The following is a 14,570-nucleotide window of genomic DNA, read 5'->3' as shown; positions in this document are numbered from 1 at the left end:
AATTAGTGCTCCCAGGTCTGCTTAGATGTTCGTAAAGGTCATGTAGATGTTCAGACTGAGCTGCTGCTACATTTTCTTTGACAGCAGATTTAAAATAGTGATAGTTAACTGGATTGACATCAGTCCTGGAGTGGAGCCAGTTTTTGTAGGCAGTATTCTTTAGTTTTATGCCAAGCTGGATGTTCTCATTCCACCACAAAATCTGCTTGTCCACGAAACACCTTCATGGTTTTGTTACGCCAAAATTGCCTTAGCACTTGTCTGGATTTGTGCTGTAATTTTATCCCATGTAATGTTGTTCGTATGGAGAGAACTGAAGTTATCCATATGTTATATTTCCCACGAAGAGCTTATGTTGAGAAAGCAATATCATCTGAAGGGATAACCTTGGAGTATGCCAGATTTATATCACTTCTTCGTACCATCCATTAGTCGATTTGTGTCTTATGGCTTCCACTGCTGTACATGACAAGGTGTGATGGATCGGTTCATAGCGTTAACAAGTGTCAGGTTGCATGCTTCAGCACACTCTAAAGTATGTTCTCCAGCTTCATTGCAAGTACCATATCCACATCCTCCATGCACTCGATTGAAACCAATATGAGACCTGCTAACCTGGTAGTTGAGGTCACCGCCAATGAACAGAACCTCGATAGAGTAGATATATGTCTCTAATTCAGACCACAATTCGTCTTGTTCTTCGGCCATACAACCTAGCTATAGTGCATTCTGCGAGACAGTATGCACAGTTGTTGAGCCGGTAACCACCTGCTCATTCATCAGGCATCAGAGATGTGGTCAACTTCAATAACTCTATCTCGCAACCTCTTGCATATGGCAACTGCCACTCTTTTTGCATTAGATGTTGTGCTGTAGTATATGAGTTTGTACCCTTTGCTGATGTTGTGGGCTTTTGCCCCTTTCCAGTTTACTTCTTGGATGCAAGCAGTATCGGTTTGTTGTTGCTTGAGTGAGTCAGCCTACTCGCGGTTCTTTCCTTTCACTTGGCTGATTTGTGGCACAATCTGATGCCTCCCTTCCTACTTCATTAAGGCTTGGGACTGGTATTAGGATGTCCATGGTACTAATTAATACAAAATCGTACCAAGCATAAAAGCATATCCTTATTCCTGGTGTTTTGGTGGTTCATTAGCCTGTCTTCATGATTGCTTCCATGCTATAGCACTCGGCATGTAAGGCTATAGGCCTACACTAAAAAGCAAATATTACTACCCTGTTCTCTTTTTTTTAATGGTTCATCACTGCTGCTAACCTTACTAGTTACATATTAAAATCACCTGACAAAATGATCAACTAACTAACCTCAGTGTAAATCATTAATGGAGGTTTCCTTACCCATTGGTTTTCAAGCTCAGTGAGGAATTAAGGAAATAAACACACTCTCTCACCCTCACTCAGTTAATGTTATATATTTCTGCCTTTATATTGATATTCACATTACTATAACCGTATTCTTCTGGTGTTTTCCTGGTGTAAATACACTGCCTGACAAAAGAATTGAAGCACCATGGAGGGCCAATCACAATAATATTTTGTGACACGAAAGATTAGATGTGAAACTACAGTGTTTTAATAACAGTATTTTGCAAATAGAACTTCTTTTGTGGACAACCTACACGTTGTTTCTTTCTTTCTTTCTTTCTTTCTTTCTTTCTTTCTTTCTTTCTTTGAACTAAACAAGGCCACAGAACTAGTTACAAATAGAGGATTGTGGCAGCAATTAGTAAATTCACAGAGGCTTGCAGACTGAATGCTAAAAGGCATAACAGTCTATAATGAAGGTATATGATGTATGTTCTTAAAATTTGATCTGTTATATCTTCGTCAACTTAAGAAAGTAAAATAATGTGACATATATTTTTCAGATTTTTATTATTATGTCTTTGTCAAATCCTCTTTTTTCTACATTTTTCTGTTAGTGGTTGACATTTTCCTTTTTTTTCTCTTTTTTTTCCAGTTCAATCTCTGGTGTGATATATTGTTTAGAGCATTTCATCTTCTGGGATCTCATATTAAATAGCTCTGTTACTTCTGGTGTGAGAGAATCAGCCGTCTAACTAACGAGCATCTTCTACTGTGTCCATCTTCTCCAGCCACTTGTACCATTAAAGATCTAATGAGGGCAAGTCCAAATGCGCTTGTCGTGGCCAATTTTTGGTCAACCAATATTTAAAATTACCTTTTTTAATTTTTGTCTCTCTTACTTTGTACTTCTGACACGATAAATAATAAATAAATATATCTTCTGGGATGGGCTAGAGTAAGTTTGTTGCTTTCCTAAATCTGTCAGTCTCACACTTGGCTTGGACAGAATGAAAGTAACTGAGGTATGAGTGATGCCTGTAACAAGCACTCTGTATGCAGCCAGGGCCCGTGTGAAAGTGTTGGTCATAGGCTCGAGTGATGTGTACATTTCAGTGGGCTTGACAGACTAATATGCAATAGCACAGGCTGGCTCGGTGAGGAAACAGACAGGAAACTACCTCACTCCTCATTCCTCTAGCCCAGACCTCTTCAGTGACGCCTATGCTTTCTATGACAGCTGATGGTGGAGCTGTTACGGATCCAACCAGCCTTCATCCTGAGGGGGCTCTCTCTCTCTCTCTCTCTCTCTCTCTCTCTCTCTCTCTCTGCTAAAATTTGGCCTTTCATTTCTTTGGAAAATACTATTTACTTTATTTCAGGGTTTGCTGGAGGAAATGTACAGGTACAACAAAGTGTCTTATATTGTTGTGGATGAGGCTCACTGTGTGAGTCAGTGGGGCCACGACTTTCGACCTGACTACCTCAAGTTGGGACAGCTTCGTACAAGGTATAAGGACATCCCGTGGGTCACACTCACTGCCACTGCAAGTGAAAAGGTATGGTAATTGGACCTTTTATATTACTTCTCATTGTTATACAAGTTTAATTCATGGCCTTAAAAAGCGTACTAAGTTGAATCCTTTAGCGAATGTTTGTAAGGTAGAAATATGTTATTCCACCATTTTTTCATATAAACTAGACAGATTCACATATTTTTCTCTTCTCTTTAAATATTCTGTAGAACAAGCATTCTCAACCTGGTGCTCGTGAGTACCAAAATGCTCGATACTTAAAAATGTGTGCTCACGTTAACTGTGTAAAACAGTGCTCATGAGTCCCAGCAGGTCTTATTCAATCATCATAAGTGCTGACTTTCATGCTGATCCGTCATCATCAGCATCATCATCATCGTCATCATCATCATCATGAATTCCTTACAGCGAGCTGGGTAGGATGTTTAAGAACGATGTGCCTCCATTTATTACGGTCCTGGTACCCTTCTTTTATCTCTAATGCATCCCATATTTTTCCTCTCTTCACCTTTTTCTAGCGAATCCAATTGGTCTTCAACCCAGAACAATATTTTCAAGATACTTCCTTTGTGTTTGAGTCTCCTGCATCTGCTTAACGTGTCCTAGCCACTTCAGCCTTGCAACACTCAGCCTTTCTTCCATGGTCAGGTTGTCTTGCAGATCTCTTTGTATCTGATCATTCCTAATTCTGTCCTTCCTTGTTTTCTGTACAGCTGATCTAAGGAACTTCATTTCAACAGCTTGCAGTTGACTACATCTCTTTTATGTATTATGCAACTCTCCAGACTATATGTCATGATGGGCAGGAGATAAGTCTTAAACAGGGTCTGTTTAGCACTCTGAGGAACTCCCTTGTCCCATACTATGTTCCGTACTTGATGGTAGAAGTTGGATCCTGTTTGCACCCTGTTCAGTACTTCGTTCTTGGCACTTCTATCATTTGATATTATACTCCCCAGATCCGTATTGAAATGAAATTGAAAATAGAAAAGCAAAATGCTAAAATTGTTCCACCTATTCAGTACTTCTTATTATGTGAGGATTACAGTAATTTGGAACTAGTCTTACGAGATTGAAACCAAATGGTATTAATTAGGTGGACCTGTTGAAAGTAGTCAATCATCAATACGGACCAATAAAATGAAATTAATTTCATATAAATTGAAACTAGTCCCAAATTAATGTAATCCTTGCACAATAAAATATATTGAACAGGTGGGACAATTTTAGCATTTTGATTCTCTATTTGTTATTCAAGCATTCCATGAATTTGCACACTATTGATATCAGTAATATCATCATATTACCTTCCTTAAATGTAGGCATGAATTTTAACTTCCCTCCATTAACTAGCAACAATCCTGGAGCTCATGGAGAGATTGAAATAGGCGCATGGAGATGGAAAGTTAGCAGCAGACAAATGGCACCTCTACTGGGTCCAGTCAGTGCCTCCTAAGAAGTAAAAGTATTTCAAGGGAAGTTGGAGTAATTTCTTGTTAGCAGCAGATCACTAGCTGCTTGAAAATGATTAACAGCCAGTCAGTATCAACTTTACTTGTGGGGAGTTAGTTTGTTTAAACAGTAAATGGATACATTTGTGATGTGGAAATGTAGTGTAGAGGATCCATAACCTTTGTTGCAAGTTAAAAATAAGGGTTTCCAAGGTGGGTGGGAAGAAGAATTTCTGGTTGTGACTTGTATTTTGTATCACATGTTCTTATCGAGTTTTAGGAAAGCAAATTATCAGAGACACTACATTACTCATCATGAAATTCTTGCCAGTGAATATCTGATTGGGACAGAAGCGAAAGCACAAAAAGTTTAACGAATAACAGCTAAAGGGATAACAGAAATATATTTCATCTGGTGACGACATAAACAAACTTTCAACTGAAGTATCTATAGCCATGTCTCACAGACTTGTCCAACTTGGATTATCATTTACAACTGGAAAAGTGATAAGAGAGAGTATCATTTCAGCTGCTAATGGCTCTCGTTGAATGTGTATGTGAGAACTACGTAACTATTTTGATAAATGCAGCAAAACAAGTGCCATTAAGCACGATGTGGTTGATAGGTTGATAAACTTAACCATAATAGGTATTTGATTTGGTCCTGTATTGACTTGTCTAAAGTTATTAAAAAACTATTTAAAATAGTTTGTGTTGGGTCCATCTTGTCAATAACCTTTTTATAATTGAAAATTGTATTGACAAGGTGGACCCATCAAAAACTATTTTAAATAGATTTTGGTAATAAGCTGGAAAGGCTTGGTCAAGCGGCACTGAAACCTTTCTGGACAATAATAATCTTTGAAAGGGAGGGAAAAAGGAAATGAATATTGTTTTGGGTAAATCTGGTGAACTCATAGTAGATCCCAGGGAATCACTAGACAGGTGGAAGGAATATTTTGAAAATCTTCTCAGTGTAAAAGGAAATTTTGCTGTTGACTTTGCAACAACTGAGTTCATGGGGAGGAGGATAGTGATATTAGTGAAATTATGCTTGAGGAAATGGAGATGTGATAAACTCCATTGTCATCAAGTAGAAGGAATAGATGAAATTAGATCTGAAATGGCTGCACAGAGTAATAAGATTAGCCCAGAATGTTAGTAAAGTACCTTCTGATTGGACAAAAGCAGTAATTGCACCAATTTGTAAGCAAGGGAACAGGAAGATTTCGAACTATTATTGAAGTATTGCATAGATCAGTATACAAGGCAAGGTGTTCACTGGCTTTTTGGAAGGGAAGGTGTGATGAATGGGGAATGGGGAGAGTTAGTTGGATAAAAACTAGTATGGTTTCAGATCACAAAAGGGCTGTAAAGATCAGATTTTCAGGAAGTGTCAGGTAATTGAAAAATGCTATGAGAGTTATGTTTAAGTTTTTAGATCTGGAGAAAGCATATTATGACACAGTACTGAGGTAAAAGATATTAGCCATACTGAGTGATTATGAGATTAAGGACCGGGCGAGTTGGCCGTGCAGTTAGGAGCACGGAGCTGTGAGCTCGCATCCGGGAGATAGTGGGTTCGAACCCCACTGTCGGCAGCCCTGAAGATGGTTTTCCGTGTTTTCCCATTTTCACACCAGGCAAATGCTGGGGCTGTACCTTAATTAAGGCCACGGCTGCTTCCTTCCTATTCCTAGGCCTTTCCTGTCCCATCAGCGCCATAAGACCTATCTGTGTCGGTGCGACGTAAATCAACTAGCAGAAAAAAAAGAGATTAAGGGTAGATTATTAAAAGCAATGTTGATAATTGGGCTACAGTAAGAATTGATGGTTTAATGAATTCTTGTTTTGGCAGACTGTGTTGAAAGCCTGCAATCTAATATCTTGTAACTTGGAAATAGGTGCAGTGAGAATGGTATGAAAATTAGCCTTTCCAAGACTAAATTGATGACAGTAGGGTCAGGAATTCAAAACTGAAATGGATAGATCATTTCAAGTATTCAGGATGTGTATTCTCCTGGGATGGTAGTGTAGTAAGTAAGATTGAATCAAGGTGCAGCAAAGTTAATGCAGTGAGCTCATAGTTGCGATGAACAGTATTCTGGAACAAAGAAGTCTGCAGTAGGACAAAACTATCTTTACACTGGTCTGTTTCCAGGCCGACTTTGTTGTATGGGAGGGAAAGCTGGGTGGATTCAGGGTATCTTATTCATAAGTTAGAAGTAACCTGCATGAAAGTAGTGAGAATGATTGCTGGTACAAACAAGTGGGAATAATGGCAGGAGGTACTCAGAATTAGAATGAAAACTGGTATGGTTTCAGGCCACAAAGGGGCTGTCAGGATCGGATTTTCAGGAAGTGCCATGTAGTTGAAAAATGCTACAAGATTTATGTTTAAGTTTTTAGGTGCGGTAATAATAATGGCGTATGGCCTCCAAAGAGACCCGGTGCAGGTCTTTTTCTAGTAGACAGCCTGTTAGGCGACCTGCATGTTTATAAAGATGAGGGCCCTACCTAGGATGATTTCTAATGTTGAATACGCCACACACACCCAGCCCCCGAGCCATTGGAATTAACCAATTAAGGTTAAAATCCCCAACGTGGCCGTGAATCGAACCCGGGACCCTCTGAACCAAAGGCCAGTACGCTGACCATTCAGCCAACGAGTCGGACTTGGATGTGGTGAGGGATCAAAACTTCAGTACAGCTCACGCAACATTATTACCATGGTTACCGCTTGCAACACCAATATCTATGCGCGGTATGACTGTCCTATGTTTATTTCTCGCAGATGACTCGCAGACGACGTGATCGAGCAAAGCACAACGCTACCAATCACTCTACTTAGGAACTAAGCCATCAGTGAGCATAAGCCTCAAGGGGATGGGACTGATTGCGCGTGATGTTTAATTATTCTTTTAGTTGCTATGGTAATCAACAAGTTACGTGGTGTTTAATTATTCTTTTCATTGCTACGGTAATCAACAAGTCTCTTTCTGGCAGCTTCTGATCTCCATTAAGGTACGTTCAATGTCGGTATAAATGTTCCTTTTTTTCCTATATCCTTCTTTATGTGTGTGTATGAAATCATTTTTCAGCATTTCTTTACCCTGGACCAGTGTGTACCGCTACCTCTGAACCATTTAAACATGTCGTCATCTTGGTATGTTAGGTCCGGCTAGTGACAAAATCATTCGTCTGGATTCGTTAGGTCCTTCTAGTGACAAAACCATTGGTCTGTGAAAAAGCAAACATTAGAAGCCACGAAGCAGGCCTCTATTTCTTATTAATATTAAATCATAAGTGGTGTAATCTAAGCTTTATAGTGTTCAGATCCATAATTACTGCATGGGGAGTGACAAAGCGATTAGTCTGGGTAGGTTAGGTCCAGCTAGTGACAAAATCATTGGTCTGTATTCGTTAGGTCCGGCTAGTGCCAAACCATTGGTCTGTGAAGAAGCAAGGCCTCTATTTCTTATTAATATTAAATCATAAGTGGCTCAATCTATGCTTTCCAGTGTTGAGAATCGTAATTACTGCATCGCTACGTCTCAACTATTTCAACATGTTCTTATTTCTCTTTGGTGTGTTCATATATAATCGAGGCTGGCGGTGGCACGAATGGACTCTGCCATCGCCTGAAAATTTGCCCTATGAAACGTTACTCCCATAATTCAAGACAGCCAGATATTGTTATTCTTATTTATTTCATATGCTTATTCTTGTACATTGCCTCATTCTCTTAGGTCTTTTCATCGTGTCAGTTGGTCATAACTTCTGGCTGACTTGAATTATGGGAACGACATTTCATTGGCGTAACCTTCAACCAATGGCAGAGTCCATTCGCCCACCATCAGCCATGATTACTATGTTATAAACTTGCGTGAGTGCTACTGAAGTTTTACCGGTGAAGGCATACGACAGAGTGCCGAGGTAAAATATATTAGCCATACTGAAGGATTATGGGATTAAGGTTAGATTATTAAAAGCAGATCAAACAGAAGAAAGCAAAAGGAAATATCGCAACAGCAAACAGAGATGTAAGAAGGTGGTAGGAGAAGAAATAAAGAGGAGTTGGGAAGAATTTACACAAAAAATGGAAATGGATGTAAGTGGCAGTAAAAGGATTCTCTATGGACTTGTAAGAGGACAGAAAGAGTTATCACAAAGCTAGTGAAAAGGGAAGATGGGAGAATTGTTAACACACCCAGAAGAGATAAAGAGAAGATGGAAGGAGTATTTTGATAAGCTATTGAATGTGAACAACTGTACAAGGGAGATAGAAGCAATACAGTGTAAGGACTCAATAACAGAGGATGATATAACAATGCTGGAGGTGGAGTTAGTGGTACAAAAGATGAACATGGGAAAAGCAGCAGGAATGGATGAAATCAGTGTGGAAATGATAAAGGTTGCTGGACCTGTTGGTACGCAATAGTTGTACCGACTACTAAAGTGTATGTGGAAAGACAAATGTGTACCAGAAGACTGGAAAAAAGGGATAATAATACCAGTATTTAAGAAAGGGGACAGCCGGGCTGAGTGGCTCAGATGGTTAAGGCGCTGGCCTTCTGACCCCAACTTGGCAGCTTCGATCCTGGCTCAGTCCGGTGGTATTTGAAGGTGCTCAAATACGCCAGCCTCGTGTCGGTAATTTACTGGCACGTAAAAGAACTCCTGCGGGACTAAATTCCGGCACCTCGGCGCCTCCAAAAACCGTAAAAGAGTAGTTAGTGGGACGTAAAACAAATAACATTATTAACATTATTAAGAAAGGGGACAAGAAAGTTTGTGGTAACTATAGAGGAATCACACTTATATCACAGGTAGTTAAAATACTGGAAAGGATATTAGAAAGAAGAATGAGAAGAAAGATTGAAGGAGAGTTACAAGAGGAACAATATGCTTCAGGAGTGGAAGATCTGCAGTGGACTCAATCTTTAGCATGAGACAGCTGATGGAAAAGAACTAGGAATATGGAAAAGATCTGGTCATGACTTTCATAGTTATAGAAAAGGCATATGATAGTGTACCCAGAGAGAAGGCTTGGGAAACCATGGTTAAAAAGAGACTCGGAAGAGAAATGTTAGAAATGGTGCAAGCAATGTACAACAACTGTTTTAGCAGAGTACTGACCCCAGGTGGAAAGACTGGTTTAGGAATAAGACTGGACTAAGACAGCGGAGTGTGCTGTCTCCTCTTTTGTTTATTATTGTCATGGATGAAATTACAAAGGAAACAAAGGAAGCCTATGGAGATAAAGAGATGAAGATACTGCTATTTGCAGACGATGATGTGATCTGGGGAAAGAACAGCAAAGAAGTGTGACAACAACTAGATGTACTGAACAAAAAATTGAGAAGTATGGCATGAAAATCAGTACAGAGAAAAGCAAGACTATGGTGATGTCGAGAGGGGAAAGGCAAGGAAAGGGCACTGTGAAAATTGGAAGTCAAGAGTCTGGAAATTGTGTACAGCTTTAAATACCTAGGAAGTGAATTAATGCAAAATGCTATGGTGAACATGGAGATTAGCAGGAGGGTACAGCAGTGTAATGCATTCTACCAAAGTGTAAGAAAACTTGTTTGGAGCTAAGAACTACCAAGGAAAAGTAAAGAGATAATGTACAAAATGTACTATGTACCCATACTGACTTATGCAGGTGAGACTTGGACTTTGACTAGCAGGCAAGAGAGTAGAATTCAAGACAGTGAGATGAAATTCCTAAGAAATATGATAGGAAAGACAGTGAGAATTGAAGATGTTAGGAAAGAAGTTGGGATAGGAAAGCTAAATGAGAGAGTTGAAAAGAATAAACTAAGGTGGTTTGGACATGTAAAGAGGATGGAGGAGAATAGAATTCCAAGACAGATGCTAGAAGCAAAGTGTGAGGGTAAGAGAGGAAGAGAAAGACCTAGAACAGGTGGGTTGGTGAAGAGTGGCATACATACATACATACATACATAACCCACGTCGTTCCTTCGTAAGTGATGGATCTGCGAACGAGGCTTCTCCATCAGTTGCGGTCTCTGAACTTCTCTACTTCTTCAATGCTTTTCTCTCCTTCTTCGATGCTTTTCAAAGTATGTCTTCGCTGTTGAATGTCAATCTTCACCATGTCCTTGTACCTGAGTCTTGGTCGCCCTCTTGGTCTTTTGTCTTCAAGTTTTAGATCATGCATTTGTTTCGGTAATCTGTTATCTCCCATGTGTCGCATATGTCCATACCATCTCAGTTGCTGCGCTGTTATTCTATCCTGCAGTCTTACAACTTGAGCCTGCTTGTGGATTTCCTCATTACGGACTCTGTCCCTCTGTGTCTTACCGATCATGCTACGGACAAATCTCATTTCTGCTGCCTGGATTCTACTAACATATTTATTTCTCATGGTCCATGTTTCGCAACCATAGGTCAGGATTGGTAAGTAATAGGTTTCATATATGATTCTCTTACATTTTGTTGGTATTTTCTTGTTCCATATTATGCATAAGAAGACAAAATTTAGACTTGGACAAGATCGTGGAGGAGGAATGGTGGAAGGAAAGAGGAAGATGGAGAAATGCCATAAATACCGTGACCCGGAAGGAGCTGGATAAGGGCAAATGATGATGGTGATGATGATGATGATGATGATGATGATGATGATGCAATGTTGATAATTGGGCTACAGTGAGAATTGATGGTTGAATGAATTCTTGGTTCAAGATACTTAGAGGGTTAGAAATGAACTTGATTGATGAAGCGGTACGAATAAACAAGCTGTAGTAATGGGGTCATGTAAGGTGAATGGAGGAGGATAGGTTACTTACTAGAATAATGGACTCATTCTTGAAGGGTAAGAGAATTAGAGGTAGACCAAGGTGACGATAGTTTGATTCAATTTCTAATGATGTAATACTGAGCGAGTTGGCCTTTCAGCTGCAGTTGCATAGCTGTGAGCTTGCATTCAGGAGATGATGGATTCAAATCCCATGGTCTGCAGCCTTGAAGATGGTTTCTTGTGAAGTTCCTCATTTTCACACTAGGGAAATGCTGGGGCTGTTTCTGAATTAAGGCCACGATCACATCCTTCCCAATCCTAGCCCTTTCCCATCCTTATGCAACCGAAAACCTTCAGTGTGTTAGTGTGATGTTAAACTAGCAAAAAAAAGAAAAAAATTTAATGGTATGGAACTAAATGAGGCCACAGAGTTAGTTACAAATATATGATTGTGGAGACATTTAGTTAACTCACATGGGCTTGCAGACTGAATGTTGAAAGGCATGACAGTCTATAATGAAGGTATACCTTGTTCTGTGTTCCGCTTCTGACCTGTGATCGTGTTCATCCTGTTGTGTGTTCCTGTTCATGCTTGTATCTTTCTGTACACTTATATAACTTGATTTGGCACTTGTTGGTTCTTTTCCATTATGAAGTATGTGTTATTCACATGTGAATAGACCCAAGCTATATTGCATGGAGGTCCTCAATAGTTGACTGTCCAAGTGTGTTTGGATTAGTTGTGTCCGTTATAATGATTCTTGTGCATGAGGCAACCTCTAAAATCATTGTGTGTTGAGTATGCAGTTCCTTCTGTGGTTTATGTAGGTATGTAATGAATGAATTGTTTTAAATACAGCTATGTATGTGATGTTGGAGGTTGCCTAGATGTACAAAGCATTACAATAAATTGAAGTAATGAAATTATAAAGCACAAAAATAGCATTTACAGTTTAAACAATTATGAGCTTAAAACAACATACCAACATTATATTAAAACAGCAATATAGTTCTTTAAAATTTCATTTGTAGACCATGATGCTTATTTTAGCTATATACTGTAAATGATTAGTAAGGATACTTAGGGAACGTTCTACAGCATATAGGCACTCTTCATTAATCAAAGTGTATCTCGTACCAAACTTGTTACAGAAATTGACAAACTTACAGGGCATTGTCTCTCATACACCTATCATTAAGTGTATAATTTCAATAGATGATAGTTTATACTTTTTTGTCAGTGTGGTTTGGTTGAGATCATATTATTTGTTTTCCTATTCCTTGTTCATTAACACTTAAGAAATTATAAATTATACTGTTATGTCCTTGGTAAGGACTCAGTGTGTCATTTGTAACATACCAATCAGTTTGTTAACAATATTGCATTATTTTTCATTTTAGGTGGTGGAGGATATCATTTCTCAGCTGCGACTTAAGAAGCCTGTTGCAAAGTACAAAACCCCCTGCTTTCGTAGCAATTTATTTTATGATGTTGTGTACAAAGTCAAAGACAGAGATAAAGACTATTATGAAGACTTGAAGGATTTCATCACTGAATGTATTGGAAGTGAATCGAAGACTGAAAAACCGGTAACTACAAATGGGCATTTGTCAGTGAAGGTTGGAAATGTCGCAAAGACAGCATGCAAAGTGATTGTTAACATAGTGTTCTGATGTTTTGAAGCATGTAATTTAGCTAGAGTAGTTGACAGGTTTATGAAATGATCACATGTTCTGATATAGCAAAAAGTGGCTCTTTTTACAGGCATTTTGTCTTTTGTATTACACCAGTGACCCGTCCTGGCTTCGCACAGGATTAAGTTTGAATGTTTGGGGAGCCTGTATAAGTAGGGGTGGTGATATTTAGCATTTTAAATTTAGAAATTTCACATTTTGATTTGTACATTTAGCATATTGTGGCGTTTATGCATTTGTAATTTAGTTTTTAGCATTTTGAAGGAAAAAGAATTTGAGTTAATTCTCATAAATTGGTAATGTCGTTTGATAATATTAATGTAAAATTAAAATCATATTTGTATAGCATCATCATCATCATCAAATGATGCATACATGATAATAGTTACTAAAGGAATATTAAAATAATAGATTACAAGCTAATATATAAAAGTTTTTGGTATTAGGAGTAGGCTGCAGTACTATTCCAAATATTTATCTTGAGATCTGCTATTCAGGTGATCGCTAAGGAGTTGCTGCATGTATATGTAGGTACCAGAGAACCAGGAAATGTTTAAATGGGCATTCCTCCAGTATATGCTTGATGGTGTGGATTTCAGCACCACAAAAAAATGGGGTGTCTACTTCACCCAACCATTCCGATGTATAGCTGAGACAACCATATCATTGTCACACCTGACTGTGTTCAGCTTGGACCAGACAGCCTGGGGACAGACTGGTTTTAATGCTGGGATCAGTGATGTGAATGAGTCCGCTTGGTGGCCATGATCGTTAAGGCATTGAAGTCTAAACGACCTGACACCGTGGTTAGTCGGTTCGAGTCCCGTTCACCGGGCGAGTTGGCCGTGCGCGTAGAGGCGCGCGGCTGTGAGCTTGCATCCGGGAGATAGTAGGTTCGAATCCCACTATCGGCAGCCCTGAAAATGGTTTTCCATGGTTTCCCATTTTCACACCAGGCAAATGCTGGGGCTGTACCTTAATTAAGGCCACGGCCGCTTCCTTCCAACTCCTAGGTCTTTCCTATCCCATCGTCGCCATAAGACCTATCTGTGTCGGTGCGACGTAAAGCCCCTAGCAAAAAAAAAAAAAAAAAAAAGTCCCGTTCGTCGAAAAAAAAATTCACCATCAGAATGTTCACCGGTGGGATAGGGGAGGTGGTGGTATACAACTTCTAATCACTAGATTGCATGCCAAAAGCCTGGATTAAATCCAAACCTCTTCTCACCTAATATAATACCATTGGCATGTCTTGAAACATTGATCAAATATGTTGTGGTCACACATGAGTCCATTATATTAGATGTTGGTGTTTGCAAGTTACATGTAATGTTCTTTTGCATTTATATTTTAAGGCTGAAGATGATCCAGTACAATGGTCAAAACTAGTCCCAATATGTAATAAATAATCGTCAGCATCGGCTTTAACTCGTTTCTGAGTAATTAACTTCTTCCAATAAATTCACTTCTGTCTGTGGATGTACTTTCAGTGGTTGAGTAGATGAATTCTAGCATGGAATAAGTGTCCACACGATTGCACAGAATTGTTGGAGAAGGGCGTGGTTGTGCTGCATGGAATTTTCGTGCTTCCCTCCTGGCCTATTCACATCTGCGTCGTTTCCCTTCAAACAGATTGACAGCAGCAGGGATGGTTCGACACCAAATTGTACGGTCTTGAGCAAGTGTGTTCCAGGTTTGTGGATTGAGACCTGTCATCTTCATAGTGTGCTTAAGCTGGTCCTTGCAGCACCTCATGGGGGCACCATGGAGTCTGGTGCTGCAACAAAGTTCACCATACAGGATTTG

General features: G+C 39.3%; 1 protein-coding gene across 1 annotated transcript in view; it reads left to right on the top strand.

Annotated features, from left to right (window-relative positions):
- Positions 1-14,570, top strand: part of LOC136866475 (ATP-dependent DNA helicase Q5) — a 273,167-nt gene that overhangs the window by 137,346 nt on the left and 121,251 nt on the right. The window contains exons 4-5 of the mRNA XM_067143466.2: positions 2,706-2,882; positions 12,474-12,662. Coding sequence (XP_066999567.2) covers positions 2,706-2,882; positions 12,474-12,662 — 366 coding nt within the window. The remainder of the gene's footprint in view (positions 1-2,705; positions 2,883-12,473; positions 12,663-14,570) is intronic.

This window comes from Anabrus simplex, chromosome 3 (genome assembly GCF_040414725.1).
Source record: "Anabrus simplex isolate iqAnaSimp1 chromosome 3, ASM4041472v1, whole genome shotgun sequence".
Lineage (NCBI taxonomy): Eukaryota > Metazoa > Arthropoda > Insecta > Orthoptera > Tettigoniidae > Anabrus > Anabrus simplex.
The sequence above is the reverse complement of the archived record's forward strand: the minus strand, read 5'-3'. Positions and strand labels throughout refer to the sequence as shown.